General features: G+C 49.7%; 2 protein-coding genes and 1 long non-coding RNA gene across 3 annotated transcripts; 1 reads left to right on the top strand and 2 right to left on the bottom strand.

The window, feature by feature from the left end:
• Positions 1-796: 796 nt before the first annotated feature.
• LOC104019215 (keratin, type II cytoskeletal 75) lies at positions 797-6242 on the bottom strand. The gene is made up of 11 exons (XM_087771856.1): positions 5951-6242; positions 5846-5908; positions 5565-5737; positions 4526-4746; positions 3875-3935; positions 3283-3378; positions 2995-3159; positions 2751-2876; positions 2198-2403; positions 2044-2078; positions 797-1278 (listed from the first exon to the last, which is right to left on the bottom strand). The coding sequence occupies exons 1-11, from the start codon at positions 6240-6242 to the stop codon at positions 797-799; spliced, it is 1920 nt and encodes a 639-aa protein (XP_087627982.1).
• Positions 6243-10723: 4481 nt separating this feature from the next.
• LOC104019216 (keratin, type II cytoskeletal 4-like) lies at positions 10724-17348 on the bottom strand. Its single transcript, XM_009472443.2, has 9 exons — positions 16797-17348; positions 15385-15599; positions 14175-14235; positions 13822-13917; positions 12859-13023; positions 12288-12413; positions 11664-11884; positions 11234-11262; positions 10724-11118 (listed from the first exon to the last, which is right to left on the bottom strand). Exons 1-9 carry the CDS (start codon positions 17346-17348, stop codon positions 10724-10726), a joined length of 1860 nt encoding a protein of 619 aa, XP_009470718.2.
• LOC148053989 (uncharacterized) lies at positions 12387-16990 on the top strand. The gene is made up of 3 exons (XR_015707786.1): positions 12387-12557; positions 16523-16591; positions 16877-16990. It is a non-coding gene; the product is annotated as an uncharacterized LOC148053989 (long non-coding RNA).
• Positions 17349-18823: the final 1475 nt, after the last annotated feature.

Here is an 18823-nt window from a genome sequence, read left to right as displayed (position 1 = left end):
GAGGTATCTCAGATTGCTTTCCTAATATTGTGCTCTGAACCACTGGCCAGGCTCGTGTGCCTGACTTCACGCAGCTGCAATGCTCAGCACATCTGGAAGAAACGTTTTTTGAAGCTTGGCTGCGAATGGGGAAAAAAGGGATTTTCCATTGCACTCGAGTGACTCAGAAGTGACTCCTAACGGGCTCTGTGCTCCCATAATAAGGGATGTTTTAAGAGGGGCCCCACGCTTGCAAACCACTGCCCGGGATCTTTCAGCAACCTCCTGGGGTATTTCTACATAGCAGAAAAATAACCCGCATCTCTGATGAAGATGAGTTGCTTAACTTGAAGGAGCAAGTTTGGTTCATCCCAGCAGTGAAGGCAAAGCAGGCTGAACTGAAGCCAAGTTCCCAGCCCATCCCTGGGCTTCTGTGGGCCAGAACTGAGCTAAACCCCCAAGTTATTGCATCTTCACTGCTATTTGATCTGTCTTAGCTGATGGCTGTCTGCTAGCCACAATTACAAACAAGCTGCTCAGCCTCATTAAAAGCAAGCAAACAAAGAAAAAACAATTCCCTGTTCAGAAGATCACTTAGGCCCATGTTTCCCTTTTAATCCTGTTTCAGGTACTTTGAGAGATCTTGTTAGCACGTGCTCCGCTGCTTTTCTTGAACTGTGATCCAAATGCTTAAGAACTACGGTGCGAGGAGCCGGGACAGAGGTGGGTGGAGGGGACGGTGGTGTGCAGGAGTGATACAGGAGTAATGCAGGAGCAATGTGGGAGCGATGGTTTTGGGGAGGGTCTGGTGTTGGTTTTACTCGGGCTGTGTAGCATTCTTCAGGCTTTGGCTTTTTATGCTCTTTTTGCTGGAGGAGGTTTTGGAGACGATTTTCACACCCGGATTGGTGCCTTTTGCACTTCCAGAGCTGAAATTCCCTCCGCTGGTGCTCACACCGCTGCCGCCACCTCCTCCGTAGCCAAGACGGTTTACAACACCGAGACCACTGCCTCCTCCAGATCCACCTCCGAGACCACCACCCCCTCCGAGTCCAAGTCCTCCTCCACTTCCAAAGCTGTAGCCTCCACCACCGCCGCCACCTCCAAGACCAAAACCGCTTCCACCGCCGCCTCCAAGACCAAAACCACTTCCGCCGCCTCCTCCAAGACCAAAGCCGCTTCCACCGCCTCCTCCAAGACCAAAACCGCTTCCACCGCCTCCTCCGCTTAGGCTCAGTCCACCAAATCCTCCTCCTAACCCAGCTCCACCAGCCATGCCAGAGCTGGAGCTGATGACAGCTGGAAGAAAAAACAACCAGAGGGTTGGACGTCTGCTTGGCAGTCACCCAGTTCCAGAAAGCACCGTTGTCAGGACCTGGACCTACAGGACTTGAACCCAACTCTGTGCAAGCCATAGAATCATAGAATCATGGAATCGTTTAGGTTGGAAAAGACCTTTAAGATCATCAAGTCCAACTGTTAACCCAGCGCTGCCAAGGCCATCACTAAACCATGTCCCTAAACACCACATCTATACATCTTTTAAATACCTCCAGGGATGGGGACTCAACCACTGCCCTGGTGGCCTGACTACCCTTTCGGTGAAGAAATTTTTTCCTAATATCCAACCTAAACCTCACCTGGCGCAACTTGAGGCCATTCCCTCTCGTCCCATCGCTTGTTACTGGGGAGAAGAGACCGACCCCCCCCGGCTTCAGCCTCCTTTCAGGCAGTTGCAGAGAGCGATGAGGGCTCCCCTCAGCCTCCTCCTCTCCAGGCTGAGCACCCCCAGCTCCCCCAGCTGCCCCTCACCACCCTCGGGCTCCAGCCCCTGCCCCAGCCTCGCTGCCCTGCCCTGGCCACGCTTCAGCCCCTCCGTGTCCTTCTTGTGGCCGGGGGCCCAGCACCGAGCGCGGGATTCGAGGTGTGGCTTCACCAGTGCCAAGTCAATGCTGGTGCTAGGCTCTGAACATCTTATATTGGGCAAAACCTTCCTTTTCCCAAGGTTGCTCACAGCCCCTGCTCCCAATGAGCCCAAAGCAAGACAAGCACTGTGGTACTTACAGTAGCTGATGGGGTTGAGTCCCTCTCCGCTCAGCCTGTTGGAGGGCAGATAAAGGGGAGGTTAGAGCAAAATGAAGGAGACGGGCAGGGGAACGACCTGCTGGCAGGGACAAAGTGATAGTCGCTGTTATTCCCGCAGGGATTTTGCTCCCACCTGCTCTCTTCTCCCTCCAGCAGCTTCCTGTAGGTCGCGATCTCGATGTCCAGGGCCAGCTTGACGTTCATCAGCTCCTGGTACTCACGGAGCTGTCGGGCCATGTCAGCTTTGGCTTTCTGCAGGGCATCTTCCAGGTCAATCATCTTTGCCTTGGCATCTTTGAGGGCCAGCTCCCCACGCTCCTCAGAGTCTCCGATGGCCGTCTGCAGGGTGGCACACTGCAAGAGGAGGGATTGGAACTCTTAAATGCTGCTTTTCTTTTTGGGTAAGAGTCACCCAAGGAAGAAAACCATTCTGGTTGGGGCGTTAATGAAAAAAGTTATGACTGAGGTCATTCACCCATAGCTACCATTGCTGGAGTTGAAATGCCAGCCTGGCAAGGATGATTTAATACGTGTTACAGCATGGTACCCTTTTCAGGAGAGAATTCAAGACATTTAATGAGGTACATCATACTCTGTGGCTGCTAAAGTCCCTGATCAGCAAAGCAGAGCTGCGGTGCTAAGGGACCACAGAACGGGGCTCTGTGGGCTCCTTTTGCCATTCCTACCTGGTTCCTTGTGTTCTCTATCTCTGACCGGATCCTTTGGATCAGCCGGTTGAGCTCAGAGATTTCCCCCTTTGTGTTGCGCAGGTCGTCCCCGTGCTTCCCAGCTGTGGCCTGCAGCTCCTCGAACTGAGGTTCAGAAGGAAGAGTAAACCATCTGAGATGTCCAGGTGGACAAGATGTGGCTCAAACAGCCTTATATAGGGACAGCAGTAAATGCATCCATGGCATCTATGGGTCTGTTCACCTTGGTTTGGTACCAAGCCTCCGCCTCGGCCCGGCTCCTGTTAGCAATGTCTTCGTACTGAGCTTTGACTTCAGCTATGATGCTGCTGAGGTCCAGGTCCCGGTTGTTGTCCATCGACAGAACGACAGCAGTGTCGGACACTTGTGCACTGACCTGAGCCAGCTCCTGCGAGGAAGCACACAGGATGCCGGGCCGGCTGCACTTACCTTTTCAAATGCCATGAATGATGGCGGTCGCTGTCCTTGCGGTGACAACAGGACAGAAATCAGGGGAGGAGGGGGTTTGTACCGCATCGTAGAGGGCTCGGAGGAAACTGAGTTCATCGGTCAGGGCATCCACCTTGGCCTCCAGCTCCACCTTGTTCATGTAAGCAGCATCCACGTCCTGGAAAAGAGCAACCATGGGGACATCTGCAGCACCTGGTACCTCTTCTTTAGCTCAGCCAAGAACTGGCCCAGCCTGGAGGTGAGGCTGCCCCTTTCACTGCTGCAGTGGTGCTGTCTGACTGGAGAAGCTGTGCTTGGCACATCCACCTGGAGAGCACCAAGAGAACATCTCTTGGCCAAAAGAAGTGCTGTGTGTAACTTTGTTAGTGGATAAGGAGGCACCTGGGGTTCCTAGCACTGCTGACCGTCTTTGATTCTACATGGTCTGTTTTGCCCAGGCAACCATGTGTGTATGTTGTGGGACAGGAGTGGGACAAGAATTCACTTCCATCCTCAAACCCTCTCCATTCCTTTTCCCCCAAACCACAATCCAAATGCCAGCTTTTAAAGGATGAGGATGCAGCTCCATGAGATCACCCATCCCTTAGGACTCTCGCAGCCTGTGCAATGGTTAGGGTTAGCTCAGCATCCGTAACATCTCCTGTCTCACCCACCTTCTTCAGCACCACAAATTCATTCTCCGCTGCTGTGCGTCGGTTGATTTCCTCTTCATACCTGCAGGGATAAAGGGAAAGACGTGCTGGATCATACCTTGGTAAGCAGAACGGTTGTACAGGTAGGACTGCAAGGTTATCTGGGCTGGGTATGGCATTTCCAAATCAACCTCCTGGAACCTGCCCAGCTCTAGTCTGTGACAATCCCATTTCTCAAAAGGTTGAAATGACATTTTGACATAATGCAGATGGAACAAGGAGGGTAAAGCTTTTTTAGATCGTTTTCCTTTGCAAGTGTCATCACAAGTTGTTGTGTCCTGGCTGAACCTGTGTTTTCTGATTGGAAACATGACGATGGACCACCTTTCTGCTGCTGTCAAGGAAGGCAGGGGTTCCGCAGGGAGCGATACCTCACAGGAGTGGTATATTAGAGGGAGATTAGTTGGGTACCATGTTACGGGCTAGAGCACAGACTGGAGATACGTTTTTTTACCTTTCCTGTAGAAAGTTCGGTGAATATCTCAGGCTAGATGGTTGACTTTCAGAAAGCTAAATTTAAGTGAGATTAATCCTACTGCCTAATGCTAAGCTGAACCATTTGCATCCCGTTTCATCACAGGGTGCCTGGATGTGCCGCTAACAGGCACTCACTTGTTCTTGAAATCCTCAACGAGGTCTTGCATGCTCTTCAGCTCCCCGTCCATGCGTCCTCTCTCGTTGAGCAGGTTGGCCAGCTGCCGTTTCAAGTTGTTGATGTAAGCCTCAAAGAGCGGGTCCAGGTTGGTTTTGCCTGAGTTGGTTTTTTGACCCTGGTCCTGCAGGAGGGTCCATTTGGTCTCAAGCACCTTGTTCTGCTGCTCCAGGAAGCGAACCTGAGCATTGGGAAGCAGAAAAGGCTTAGCAGAAGATACCTGTGAGCATGCTGATGGCCAAGAATCAGTAACTGGGACTGACACATAGCATAAACCAAGGAAATCCCAAACCAAGAGTATTAAGTCCAGCTGTGAATATCCTTCAGATTATCTAGGGCTGTGTTAGCCCATCCAGTAGCTAAGCAAATCTGCCCTCAGCGGAGAGTTCTCTGTAGAGACAATTTAATTTAGCAAGCCAATGAGCAATCATTAGAAAATGTGGGTTCAGCTCTTTCATTGCTTGCTTTCTTTAGCATCCTTTGGTTTTTCCTTCTTTGTAAGAGATATTTTTCTTCCTTCATTAAAGCTAAGATCTGAGATTAAAAGACAAGTACTTAATTGCCTTTCCTTTTGCTCATATATACGACATATTTACCCAAGTAAAAGCCAAGGAAGGACTTAAGTTGAGTCAATATAAAAAGGACTTTAGCTTGCAGGCAATAAAGCAATAAGGACTAACACGTCTGCTGTGATTCCCCACAGAGAGAGCTGGGTTAAGCAGCCAGGTCTGGACCTGAAACTGGCTTACTCCGTTTGAGCTAATATATCTTCTTTCTCAGGCACAAAACCTAGATCTAATCCTCTTATTAGTAGTTACTGATGTGTGGTTTTCTACCTTGGAACTGTTTAGAAGACTGGTCTTTTTTGATTACTTTAATGAAGACATGCAGATAGGAAATAGGCAATAGACTGTAGATCTCTGAAGTTATATTTTTGTAGCTACAAGGCTGTCTCGCTCCCTCTCTATCATGATTCCACAGCACTTGATGAAGTCTCACCTTGTCAATGAAAGAAGCAAACTTGTTGTTGAGGGTCTTGATTTGCTCCTTCTCATCTTTTCGCACCTGATGGATGTTTGGATCTATCTCCAGGTTCAGCGGTGCCAGGAGACTCTGGTTGACAGTCACTTCTTGGATTGTACCGACTCCAGGTGGGCCACCACCAAATCCTGCTGGGTTTCTGCCACCACCCAGGCCTCCACTGAATCCTCCCAGCCCCCCTACTCCACCAAAGCCAAACCCTCCACCACCTCCGTGTCCACCACCAAAGCCAAGCCCACCAGCACCTCCACCAAAGCCATATCCACCACCTCCACCACCGAGACCAAGTCCAAGACTTCCACCTGCTCCGCCAGCACCAAATCCATAGCCAACACCACCGCCACCTCCCAGGCCAAAGCCACCGCCACCTCCACTCCCAAAAGCAGCTCGGAAGCTGCTTCCAACACCAGTGGATATCCTCTTGCTACCACCAAGGTTGTAGAGGCTCCTGCTGCCAAAACCTCCACCACCACCAGCTCCTCCGATGAGCCTTCCGAAACCACCTCCACCTCCTCCAGATCGTGCCACAGACATCGAACTAAAGCCAGCCCTGTTGCCGCTTGGAATAATAGCTGAGGCAGCACTGTAAGATCTGCCTCCACCTCCCGCTCTCGTGCTGTAAGTTTGCCGGTTCATTGCAGCAGGAGATAACAGCCCGGCCCTGGCGAGAAGCAGCAAACTGGGAGAGTGCAGCTCTCTGATGGAAGGGAGTGCAGGATGCCCTTTTTATCCCTCTGGGGATCTGGGCTTGGTTGCATGGAAGTCCACTGATCAATTTAATGCCTTCATGGTTTTGACGTGCCAGGCAGCCAGCTGTCTTATTGAAACTTGTTAAACACCGAGTGCACTCAAACACACCTATTGGAGCCGGTGCGAATCTGCTCAGCTAGAAGAGTTATCTAACTAACTCCCTGATTTTGGCAGGGAGAGCTCAGCCTTAGTGCAAAGCCTCTGTAATGCTTGTAGAGACGTATTGTTTTATTTCCTTGCTGCGAAGCAAAAGAAAAGAAAGAAAAAGGAGTGAAAAAGAGAAATGTCTACCCAGGTACCCCTATGCTGCTTATAAGATGCAGTAGATCAGTACAGAGCTTAGTGGAGAGTCCTCTGAATTAACTTGGGCAAACGGCAGTGAGACTAAGATGGCTAAATCTGAACATAAAATTTTCACAGGGCTTCTTCACCTGAAGGGAAAGTGCAGGTGTGATGTTCATGAAGCCTGACGTCTCTTTCAGGGCTCTAATTTACCCCGGCTGCCTGTTCACACTAGTCAGGCAGAGACCGTCTTTTTGAGCTGACTCGGTACCTAGTGTACAGAGGTCCTGATCCATGATTTTCCTCTGAAACACTATATTTAAATGTCACCTCAAATTTTGCTCATTTAGTATTAGTTATTTAGTCTATAGCAGGTTTCCTTGGCTTCCTAGCACCTTCCTTGGCACCTCCAGAGGACATCCATCCCACCCAGAGGTTGCCATTGCAATGTCTCCAGCCAAATGATCATGTGATCAATACATTTTCATCTTGATTTAAAAAGCATTTCAATGAAAGAGGCAGATTTTCTGAAAGACACTTTGCCCGGCTTTGTGGAACTGTATTATTTGCATGCTAACATGAAGATGTAATCAGTCTTGAGTTTCTAGCTCTTTACAGCTGTGATTTCTTTTACAGACCTTTGAACCTTTCCGTTCAAAATGTTGCCAAAAGCAAAGATTTAACCAGCATGAAAAATACTCCCACAAATTCTCATTATTTTACTTCCTGGAGTCCTTGGGAAAAAGAGCAAATTCAATAGGGTGTGGTGACATTTGCTGGCATCTCAGACTTTGTGGAATTGCAACGTTCAGAGTATTTTATTCTTCATATTTAAGGACTCGGTTCGTTTTCAGCATGTTGCTGTACCAGTGGCATTGCCCATGCTGTGTGCATGACTGGAGCTTAAACATATTTGCAGGACAGGACTCTACATGCCCTGCGAAATACATTCGTGTGCCCCAGTGCTACAAACCCATTAAGTACGAGCTAAAAATCCCAATGGCATCTCTGGAAGAAAAATTAAGCAGGTGCTTCGTGTTCTACCAAATACAGAAGACCAAATATCTGATTATCCTTGGAGAAATGCTGCCAGGCTGGCTCCAACTGGGAGAGTTGGGTCACTCAAATAGACTTTCCCATTGCAATGCGAAATTCCCGGTTGGTACAGGTCGGCTTGCTTCTCTTTGGAAAATCTTGGGCTGAATCTGCCTGGCATGTGACCTGAAATTCATGAACGTCTATTGCCTTGATTATTTGCATAAAATTCAAAGCCCAGGTGTGATGGGAAAACGAGATTGTCTTCATGCTTTCTTGACCCCAGTAAAGGCAGATTGTCCTGAAGCTGACAAACGGGTTCGAATCAGATATTAGAGCTGAATGAATATAATGGGATTAAAGGTGGGGCTGCCAACAAGAAAGAGGGAATTGTCATTTTAGGCTCCCACACTCTTCTTCCTTCAGCCCACTGTCCACAAGGTATGCGAGTGATGCAAAGGCCGGGTTATTGTGTGGAGGAGCTGGGGTTTGTGGGCTCCATGCCCAGAGGCAGATGTGGCCTTTTGCATCTGTCAATTTGGATCAACTCTACTAGACTCCGTCAATCTACAAAGGGGCATGTCTGGAGCGACACTGAGCAGGATTTGGTCCCCAGCTGTCCCAAAAAACTTGCTCCTGGACTTTTTTTTTCTCCAAAATAGCCTGATCTACATGAACGTTTTCAAGTAGGCAGCAGAAACCATGGGTTTTGCAATACTCGGGGGTTGAGAAGGGCAGGGATGATTAAAGGTATTCTTCCAGAAATGCAAGAGCTGCTGGGCTGCTTTGGTACCCTGGGGAGCCGGCTGGTTATTTGTGTGCAGGTTTTGTTTTGCAGGGAGGAGATCAACATAAATTATGAGCTGTTGGGGCAATGGGAGCTTCTTGTTTGAGTGTTTCTGCTTGTTATTTACATACAAATGAGATGAAGTCCAAGTGGTATACATTGAGACAGAAAAGATGAAGATAACCTTTCGAAAAACATCCTCTTTTAGGTGGGTGGGTTTTGCCTTCTCAGGAAGGGCTGATCCATTTGGATTTCACCAACCCCTAGTCCAGAAAGTGTTGCTAAGGCATGCCGTTTATTAAAAAATAATTAGTGATCTGCTACCTGCTGATCACATCCAATAAACCATCTTGCTTTCCATCAGAAAAGCACTGCAGACATGGGGAGCCAGATTCCACCACGCTCGGCACAGCCTCTGTGCTGGGAGAGAAGCAGAGGCAGATGCTCAACCAGTGGGAACCAGTGCTGGGTTCATCACCATCAGACCGGCGTGGACAGACCGAGCCTGGCGGGGTGGTTGAACTCATCCTTCAGCCATGGAGAAGTTGGGGCAGACAAGCCGTGAGTCAGCAGTAAAGTCTAGGAAGCAGAGCGGGATGTCGGGGAATAAATTACAACACCCGGTCCTCGGTGTACCTTTCATGGCATAAATTAACCTGTCCACACCCTGTGCTGCTTCCAGACTGGGTGAGAGACGGATTTCTCCAAAGGGCAATTCAGAGCGAAGTTCTCAGGGGCTTTCGGCTGTGCCCAGGCGAGCCGTGGGAGGGAAGAAGCCGGCAGGGCCGGCTGGTTTTCCCGGTATCCAGCTGTGCATCCAGCTGGGATGAATGCCACCGTGGCAAGCCCTTCCCAACCATGTTATAGAGACCTTGCAGGGTGTCACCATCCCGTGGAAACTGGGGACCCTCACAGAGAAAAGGGAAGGGGCAACCTGATCTCACCTAAATCCCAGTCTAAAATGATGGGAGAGGGTTTTCTCCTCCCTGCGCGGGATGTTGGAGAGGGACGTCCAGGCACAGCCTACGCACTCTGCTCTTTGTTCATGTGTTTTAAGGAAGGTGGGGTGGCGGAGGAAGAAAGGCCCTGATGCTGCGTTTTGGGAAGGTACACTTTTCTCTTGCTTTCTTTTAAAATTAGCCTACTCTTGTGAGAGGGTTTCAGGGATGGGGTGTGGGATTATTTTCTTTTTGTTACTACCTGAGCTGGTTCTCACCGGTTTCTTTAAACAAGGGCCTGGCTGCTTTTTTGTTCTGCCCCCAGAGATCCCAGACAGTGTGAGAGATCCCAAGTGAGCCGCACATCCCACGAGCGGTTAAATGTCCTGGTTTACACTGCATTTCCAGACTTTCTGGTGGCCAAACTCATCTCTGGATGGAATAAAGGTATGCAAAAGTGCATCAGGAAGGAGAGCAAAGTCTCAAAAACGCTTTGTTAAAACTCCACTTCTTGCGAGCTACCAACCCCACCCATTTGGAGAGTCATATTTGAGAAAGTATCTATGCTTTTGTAATATCAGGGAGGGAAATAAAAGCCATGAAGCGAAGCATGAATTATGCATGTAGTTTATTGAAGGTACAGCTGAAAGTTTGGAGTAAGCGAAGGATAATCAACTCTGTTCACTTACACATTAAAAGCATTAAATCTGTCTATCTAGTACACACACAGGAAAAACAACGCATGCATTTAACTACAGAAATATAAGGTGCTCATCGGTGTGTAATTAAAATCTGCTCTACCGAACCTGGTGTAGCAACTTGGACCAATTTACATAAGCATTACCAACCCTCTCGTAAACAGGAAAAATTGGAGTTTCTGGTGTCATTAAAGAAGTTAAATAATAGTTGCAGCTCCATCTTGGACAATTAAAATGTGGCTTCTCTTTCTGAAGTTGGGATGACCAAACTGTTCATGTTTTTGCAATAGCTGCATTATTAGGGAAAGAAAATTCCTGCTGAAAAGGGGTCAAGCAGAGAAGACTGATTTAAGAGCCAAGATGATGTCTGAAGACAGGTATGGACTCTCTGAAATGAAAATCTCCCTGGCTGAGACCGTGGGGGTAAGTTCCCCCCCAACAGGGCATGCAAGAGAAGGTGGGTTTTGATCATGCAAAGAGTTTTCGGCAGAGCAACTAGCCTAATTGTGTGGACATGGGCAGCGCATGGTTGTGTGATCCCTGTAGCTGTCAGAAGGAAGGGGAATACTGTTTTATTGCAGAAATGCTGATTATTTTAAAATATGATGTCTTGTTACCCTCCGGTCTCTACCGGGTTGTTCTGACCACGCGCACAGCTGTGCTGTACCTGCTCCCGGTGCCGCAGACCCCTGCCCCAGGAATGATGACGGCTCCCGGGCTGCACTGCTCCACGCCAGCGCACACGACGTTCCCCAGGTTGCCCACGCCAGTGGCACACTGCACCCCCTCTGCACCGGAGATGACTTCTCGCCCCACGCAGCTGACCGCGCTCCTCGCCCCAAATCCACCCCCCACCCTCGGGAGGCAATCTACGCTCCGGGTGCTAAAGCTGGCACCGCCGACACCGAAGGAGGAGATCACCCCTATCCCCGGGCCAGCCCCTCCGGTCTTGACGGCACATTTGCCTCCAATTCCAGATAGGGATCGGCACTCCCCAACGGTGCCACCGCCGCTGACCACAGCTGTGGGAGAAAAACAGGCTCAGTCACTCCCAGAGCAGCTAAAACCCAGCTTATAAGGAAAGTTATAAGCTTAAAAGACTTGTAAGGAAATTAAGGGAATGCTTCATTAGCTTACCTACGCTCACAGGGTTGCCGGTACATATCCTGTTTAAGAAAAGGAATGTCTCAAAGATGTATTTAGGGAAATATTCCCCAAATACAGAAGCAAATAGGTCATTGCCTCCTTAGGAACCCTGCTTTTCTGTGCACCCAGGTGTGAGGTGCTGGTCCAAATTGCCCACCGAAGCACTGCGGGCTTGGATCCCCAAATCCCACAGACACCTTAATGTCCCATCCTCTTTCTGTACCGCAAGCAGGGGATCTGACCGCAGCATGCTTGCTGTGCTGCGATCCAGCTGCCCTGGGAGGATGAGGAGGGAACGGGACCAATGGTCCTCTCTGCACCCATGGGGAGCTGCCTCCACCCTGCATTTCTCACTGCGTCTCTCTCCTCCCAGTGGGTTTTGCCAGCTATCGTTACAAGGTGCAGCCAGGGATGCTCCTACCTGCTCTCCTCTCCTTCCAGCAGTGTCCTGTAAGTGGCAATCTCAATGTCCAGGGCCAGCTTGACGTTCAGCAGCTCCTGGTAGTCTCTCAGCAAGCATGCCATCTTGTCCTTGGCTTGCTGCAGTGCAGTCTGCAGGTCGATCAGCTTTTGCCGGGCATCTTTGAGGGCGCAGTCGCCCCGCTGCTCAGCGTCGCAGATGGCCGTCTGCAGAGCTGCAATCTGTGGACAGTAACGGGCAAGAGGGTGGCCAGTGGTGATATTAAGAGGCATCTCCACAGGGTTGCTGATGTACCCCCATGTTTCTCAGCTAGGAACTGCCAGAAAGCCTAGATTTAGGCTGGACACATGTGATGGCCAAGCTATTTGGGATGAAGGGGACCTGTTGGCTGCACCCCAGCAGGAAGCATACAGCAAATGCTGTTTCTGATATACCCAAACCAATTGGCTTCTGCGTATTTGCTAAGTGAGAAATAAATCTGCTTCTTTGTGTATCGACAGCAGATGAGAAGCTACAAATACAGGCTTAAGCTGGGGTGAAGGGGTTCTTTGCAAAGGGATGAAGCCCTTTGCTGGAGAAGTTGCACACCCCGCTACCCAGGCAGCATTCAACCCTTCGTCCTACCTGTTTCTTCACATTATCCGACTCACACTGCAGCTTCTGGATCATCCGGTTCAGCTCGGCTATCTCGCTCTGGTTGTTTCTCAGGTCATCACAGAACTTGCCCCTGCTGCTGTGGAGCTCCTCCAGCTATTGCGCGGGAAGAGGATGACGTTAGTGCACCCGAATCGCCCCTTCCAGGGAAGGTGGCAGCTCTCCGGAGCCACGCTGACGTCGGTGCTCCTGGGGAAGCACCCAGACATGACCTCAGCCCAGACAAGACAACAGTCCCAGGTAGGTCCTGAGCATTTGCCCTTTGGGAAGGGGATGGTGTTCCTGGTGGGTGTGCAGAGAGGAGACCTCTCTGAAGCACCACTGTGATCTGCTGTGCTCTGTTTTTACAGAGAAGTCTTAAACCACAGTTTTAAGGTTGGGGTTTGGGGGGGGGGGGGGGGGCATTACTTTCTTTAGCAAGCTACAGTGCATGCAAACTGTGGGGTGGTTTAAGTTGTGTCATGGAGGACAGAAATGGTCCTCAGAGTTTTGTTGGCCAAGGGATTTCATTGCCATCTGTGCTGGTGGTGTGAATACTCACTCTGGTTTGGTAGAAAGCCTCCACTTCAGCCTTGCTCTTCTGGGCAATCTCCTCATAGCAGCACTCAACACTTTTGATGATGCCCTCCATGTCCAGGTCCCGGCTGTTGTCCATTTGCACGATGACAGAGGTGTCACACAGCTGGCAATCCAGCTGAGCTCTCTCCTGCAAGATCCATCGCATGTCAGTCCCCTTCCCTCAACCAGCCCAAGCCGGGCATGCAGGTACCCCTGGCAAAGGGGGTCTGGTGAGAAGGTGGAGGGCTGGGGGAGGTTCTCCCATTAACACCCAACTAGAACATGGGGTTGCCCAGGTGGGTGACTGGTTTCCAGCAAAAGCTGGCAGCTGGGAGCTGTTTTGGTGGCACAATATGGGATTGCTGCATGCAATTCCCCAAGGAAGGGTGGGGAATCCCGGTGGAGCAACTCGCTTCGTTGCGACTTGGTGTTTCTGGCTGCATCAGCAGTGTTCTGGGCTGTGAATCCCTCAGGGGTGCGTGCTTTGGGCCCCATTGCCTACAGGCTGCTGGGAGCTGTTTGGCTAGAAAAGGGGCAAATACAAAGCCTTCCCTGTGTGTTTTGTTAAAAACTTGCCCTATTTTAGACAAAAGTGTTACTTTCAGCAAAATATTTTGACTAATGTAGCTTAAAAGGTGAAGTGCCAAAAATATTTGGGTTTTGAGGAGTGAAATGTTTCAGCAGTTCGCAGGGATGGTTTGGATTAGGATTTGAGGGGCTTTTGTGTGCGAAAGATCCCTCCCTTTGCAGCCAGCCATATGGGAGACAACCAAGAACTCCCTTTGCCTTCCCAAAATGTGTGCAACAGTCTTGTTGTCAAATACATAGAAAGAGATATCGATTTTTGGGATGCAATTTCAGGATTTTTAGAAAAGACCCCTTTCCCTGCATTTAGGTTTGGTGTAAGAGCTCGGGGGGCAGCAGACAGGGAGCCGGGAGCTCTTACCTCGGCGTAGATGCACTTCAGGAACTCCAGCTGCTGCCGCAGGAGGCCCACTCTCACCTCCAGCTCCTCCTTGGTCAGGTAGAGACAGTCCACGTCCTGGAGAGACACCACGTATTCGGTGAAAAGAGGTGAAGAAACAAGGACTGTGGCAAAGCCCATGTTTTCGGTTAGATTTGGAGAAAACCTCACAATTTCCAGCCCTTAAGACTATCTGGGTTTGTGTTGTATGTGCTTACAACCTGATAGGGGTTCTCCAAATTCATTGGGTTCCCTCTATTTTGGGGCTACCCGACGAGGACTCGGGCAGTGTCATGGTGCCAGGACTCCCCGTTTCTCCCCCTGGCCTGACTCACCTTCTTGAGGACCACAAACTCGTTCTCCGCAGCCGTGCGCTTGTTGATCTCATCTTCATATCTGCAGGAGGAAAGGAGAGGGGTGGGATGCTGAGCCCCGGGGGTCCCGTCCCCCCCCACCCAAGCGGCCAATGCAGAACGTGTGAAGTGTGATTAAAACCAGAGCCTCTCCCTATTCCCTTTGTACCTCCTTTTTGATTTTTGCTTTGTTGCTGTTTCTTTCCTCCCCACTGGGCTTTGTTCAGCAGTTTTAAGTAGTCCACGCCAGCAGTATCGGTGGCTGGAGCGAGATGGCAGTAAATCAGGCCAAACCACTAGAAATGCAAAACCCTGTTCCTCAGCTGAAGGCTTGGATTGCTGCTTCCAGCCCTGCTGCTTTGTGTGATGTTTTTCTGAAGCATCCAGGACTCTGCTCTGAGTGTTTATGGGGAGACTGTGGCCAAAATGCCCCAAGGGAGGTCAGGAGCTTGAGCAACCCCTGAAACTCCCAGGTGCAATGGGAAAGAAAGCCAGTGCGTAATGACCAAGTAATTGGGACCTAGAAGAACTTTCACAAGATGATTCCATGATTCTATGAGTCTGACCTTCTTGGTGGTGGCTCAACAAGAAAAAACATCTGAGATGCTTGCCTGTAAGATCCCTGGAGAATGGATTACTCTTTTATCCGGTGCTGTAGCCCACCAACCACCAAGTGTCCTGGTTCGTGGCTTAGCAGAGCACACAGGGAGCTATTAAGGAATATCTGCAGCTTAGATTAAAAAACCAATTCCCACATTCCCTCTGGGAAGAGAGAATGAACCTCAACAGAGACGATGTGGATAAAGCGTGGGCTGGAGACAAATAGGCTGAGGGTTTTGGGGGAACGGATGGTACCGGGGACATGAGATTTGGGGGAGCCACAGGCAAAAATGATGTGGGAGATTTGATATGGCAAACCACGATGGTGTGCAGGAGCATTAGGGAGAGGAAAAGCGGTTCCCTGTCCCTCTCCCTAAGGAAACACTGTGGTTGAAGAGCTCTCCCAGTCCATCACCAGCATCTGAGGTACAGCAGTGGGACCCCAGTACAGGAAACCAGCCCAGTACTGGTATGCCCTGCCCTGCTCCCCTCCTGTGCCCCCATTTTTGCAATTGCATTGGCTTCACGCTCAGAAACACCGCTCAGGCCAGCAAACACCCCGGTCTGCAGCGTCTCTCTGCGTACTACTTACTTGCACTTGTACTCTTGAACCAGGTCCCTGAGGCACCGCTCCTCGTTTTCCAGCCTCTCTCGCTCCCCCAGCACACACTCCAGCTGCTTCCTCAGGTTGCAGATGAAGTTCTCGAAAACGGGCTCCAGGTTTCTCCTGGAGGCTGGGAGGACATACTGCTGCAGCAGCTCCCACTTGGTGGTCAGCACCTTGTTCTGCTGCTCCAGCAGCCGGACCTGGGGAAGCAAGAGATGCGAGAGTCACGCAACCCCCTCTTGTCCCAGGCAAAGGCGCTTTGGGTTTCTCCACTTCCAAAAGGAAAAAGTAAAAATAAAATCAGAAATGAAAATGGTTAAGCGCTGATTTCTCAGCAGCCTGAGTGAGACCAGCATCTTCTCTGAGCTAAACCCGGTCCCACCCAGGACTCGTATCACAGGCTGAACAACGTTGGTGCGTTTGCTCTGTGTTGAGGCCAATCATCTGTTTGACCAAAGCTCAGTTCAGCCAAACACCACCTCTTCCCCTGCGACGACTGGCTGGTGGAGCATCCGCTGCCTCCCCTGATGGGCTGAGTACAGTAACGAGTCTTTCGCAGCACTAAAAGCTCCATCCAGGATCTCATTTAAATGTATCTGATTTCAACTCTAACCACGGATATTCATCATGCCTTTCACTTCTAGATTAAAGAGCTCTCTAGTACTTGAGAACCTTTATGGATCATGAATAAGTCATTTTTCAAATGGGAGGAAGCGGAGTTGCTCCTCTTACGTGGGTTTGGTTTTTCCAGCTGCAGAACAACTCACAAGGAAAATCAAGATCAGCCAGAGCAAAGGTTTCTCTGCCATTTGAAAAATCATTTCCTATAACACATCTCTAAACAGTAATGAAAACCTAAGCTTAGCTAAGAAAACAATGATAAATTACATCTGTTTAGGAAATCACCAAATCATTTCATTCAGAGTGGAGGGACAGAGAAGTTAAAATTGCTCATCTCATTTTAGCTAGACATCTGTCTTTCTACATCACACAAACTACTTTAAAAATGCAAAAGTCCTTTGGAGTTTATAGAGGTATGATAGCAATGTCAGATTATACATTTGTACTAAAACTTCCCATTTTGCCTTTTTACATTTCCGTGTCTCCATCTCTTTTCTCACAGGTTTTGATTTACTGTATCCCCGGAGCTGCTCCTGATTTAGCTATTTAGCAGATTGGTGACCATCAAAAGGTAAAATACCGGTGCGGTTGCCTTGGTGCAAGGCTTAAATCCAAACAGTCTCCGGGTCAGGACCACCATGGTCTATCAGAAATGTTTACAATATCGAGGTGCCAGGAGAAAATAGCTACCGACATTGTCTCTCTAGAGACAATCCATCCGTCAGAGCCTAGAGACATGAGACAAACAACCTGCGCGGAGGGAAGCGGGGTCTCACCTTGTCAATGAAGCAGGCGAACTGGTTGTTGAGGTTCTTGATCTGCTCTTTCTCATGGGTCCGCACTTGGCACTCCTCAGGGTCGACCCCCACGCAGAGGGGCTTGAGGAGCTCCGGGTGGATGCTGACGCCCCGAATCCCTTCAGATCTACCTCCGCTGAGGCCGATGCCAATGCCGCCGCCGTAGCCTCCGATAGCCACACCGTCCCCGAGACCTCTGTAGCTGCCCAGGCCTCCGTAGTTTGCGCAGTTACCAAACCCCACGACCGTGCCCACGCCAAAGCGGCCTCCGCCGTAAGCCACGCCACAACGTCCGATGCCGGCACCGCCGTAGACCCCGCTGCGGCAGCTCCCGCCGAAGGAAATCCTTTGCCCTCTCCCCAGGTCACAGACGCTCCGGCTGCTGAAGCCACCGATTCCACATCTGCGTCCCACCGGCTGGCAGACGGAGGCCGAGCTGCTGTTGCCCCTGCCGAGGCCGCAGACGGCGGACGCGGAGGAAAAGCCCCGTCTTCCCAGGAGAGAGCTGGAGGTGTAGCACTGTCGACTCATGGTGGCGGGGGGAGACGGGCGGTGAAGCAGTAACGGCAAAGAAGAAGAGCTAGAGAGGAGCAGGGAGTGAAAGAAGGAGATCTCCTTTAGCTTCTCTGAGGCAGAGCCCTTCTCCTTATATACATTTCAGGAGGTGCCTGAGATGCAAAAATTTAATTTATCCACTGGGTTTGGTCTGCCTGGCAGCAAGGAATGGCTTCCAACATTTTAAACCCACAGCAAACACTTCTATCTCATACGAAATAATGTGGAAATTAAAATAAACTGCTTTGCTTGCAAGCTTCAGTTTCAGGACTTATATTTTACTTAATTAATCTGCTTCCTTATTGTGTAATTATAGTTTAGCAAAATAATTCAAGGGGTTTTTATTCATGGCTTGTTTACAGTTCGGTTTCACCACAGCGTTTAATTATGTTTCAGGACCTCCTGCAAAAATGTCGTGGCAATGCCGCCTCTTCCAGGGTCTCGCGCCAGCTCAGGGCTGGCTCTTGAGCAATGACCGGTGGCAACAGGGGAGAAGGAAGGCATATCTGCCAAAGCACAGCACTGACGTTGTCGGGAGCGTTCTTGTAAGCATTCCTTTTTTCCTCTCATGGGTATGGCTGCGGCTCTCGCCGGTGATTTGGTTGCAGCCGTGTTTGCCGGCTCGCGGGCTGATAAGCGGAGCAGGATGGGGTTGGCAGTTTCCTTATCGATGGACTGAACTGTGCGAGATGGCGTCGAGGACGAGTTTGGTCGGGGGGGGGATGCTCTGGCAAATTGGGGGTTCATGCACATGAAGTTGAGGCACCGGTCCAGCTGGCTTTTGTGTGCCCCTTAGAATATATGGAGTTGAAGGTAAGGCATTTCTGGGAAAAGCTTCACTGTAGACAGCGATTTATTGTCGAATTATGTGCCTAGGGAAGGCGATAATTGTGTTTAGTATCTGGGTGTGATGTGACTGGCGCACACGGCGAATTCATGCAAACGATAGCTGGAGATGCAATAAAGAAGTGAAGCGAAGTGTTACAAACAGGTTGAGAAATGTTAGCCGGAGTGAACTTTTTTCCTCGTATTCCTGTGACACACCTATTTGACTCTAAATTATTCTAGTAATATCTGTTAATGAGAAGGTACCATACCGTCTTAATTAAAATTCTTAAAAAGATTTTTGAATTTGCTTGGAAACAAATAAAGTTCCTTTTTTGCCTTAACAAAGGGGTCTAATCACAGAATCACAAGCGATTGCGTGGCTTGCCCTAAGAAGGCTTTGCATCTTTGCTGGGGCAAACTTAACTGGTTCTGGAAGGCTTCCTAGTTAATGCTATTGTAAACTTGAAATAGGTTGTCTTGAATTAAAAATAATGCAAAGGAATTATGATGATTTAGAATATTTGCGGAGTCTCTCTAGGTAAAGATCGTCCTTTTCTTTTACAGGTCTCGCAGTGGGTTGAAATGAACTATATAATACTATATGCAATTATAATCAAGCAGTA

The sequence above is a fragment of the Nipponia nippon genome, unplaced genomic scaffold, assembly GCF_047370975.1.
Source record: "Nipponia nippon isolate SJK-2023a ecotype South Korea unplaced genomic scaffold, ASM4737097v1 scaffold_35, whole genome shotgun sequence".
Classification (NCBI taxonomy): Eukaryota; Metazoa; Chordata; class Aves; order Pelecaniformes; family Threskiornithidae; genus Nipponia; species Nipponia nippon.
Note: the sequence above shows the minus strand (reverse complement) of the source record. Positions and strands in the feature narration are given on the sequence as shown.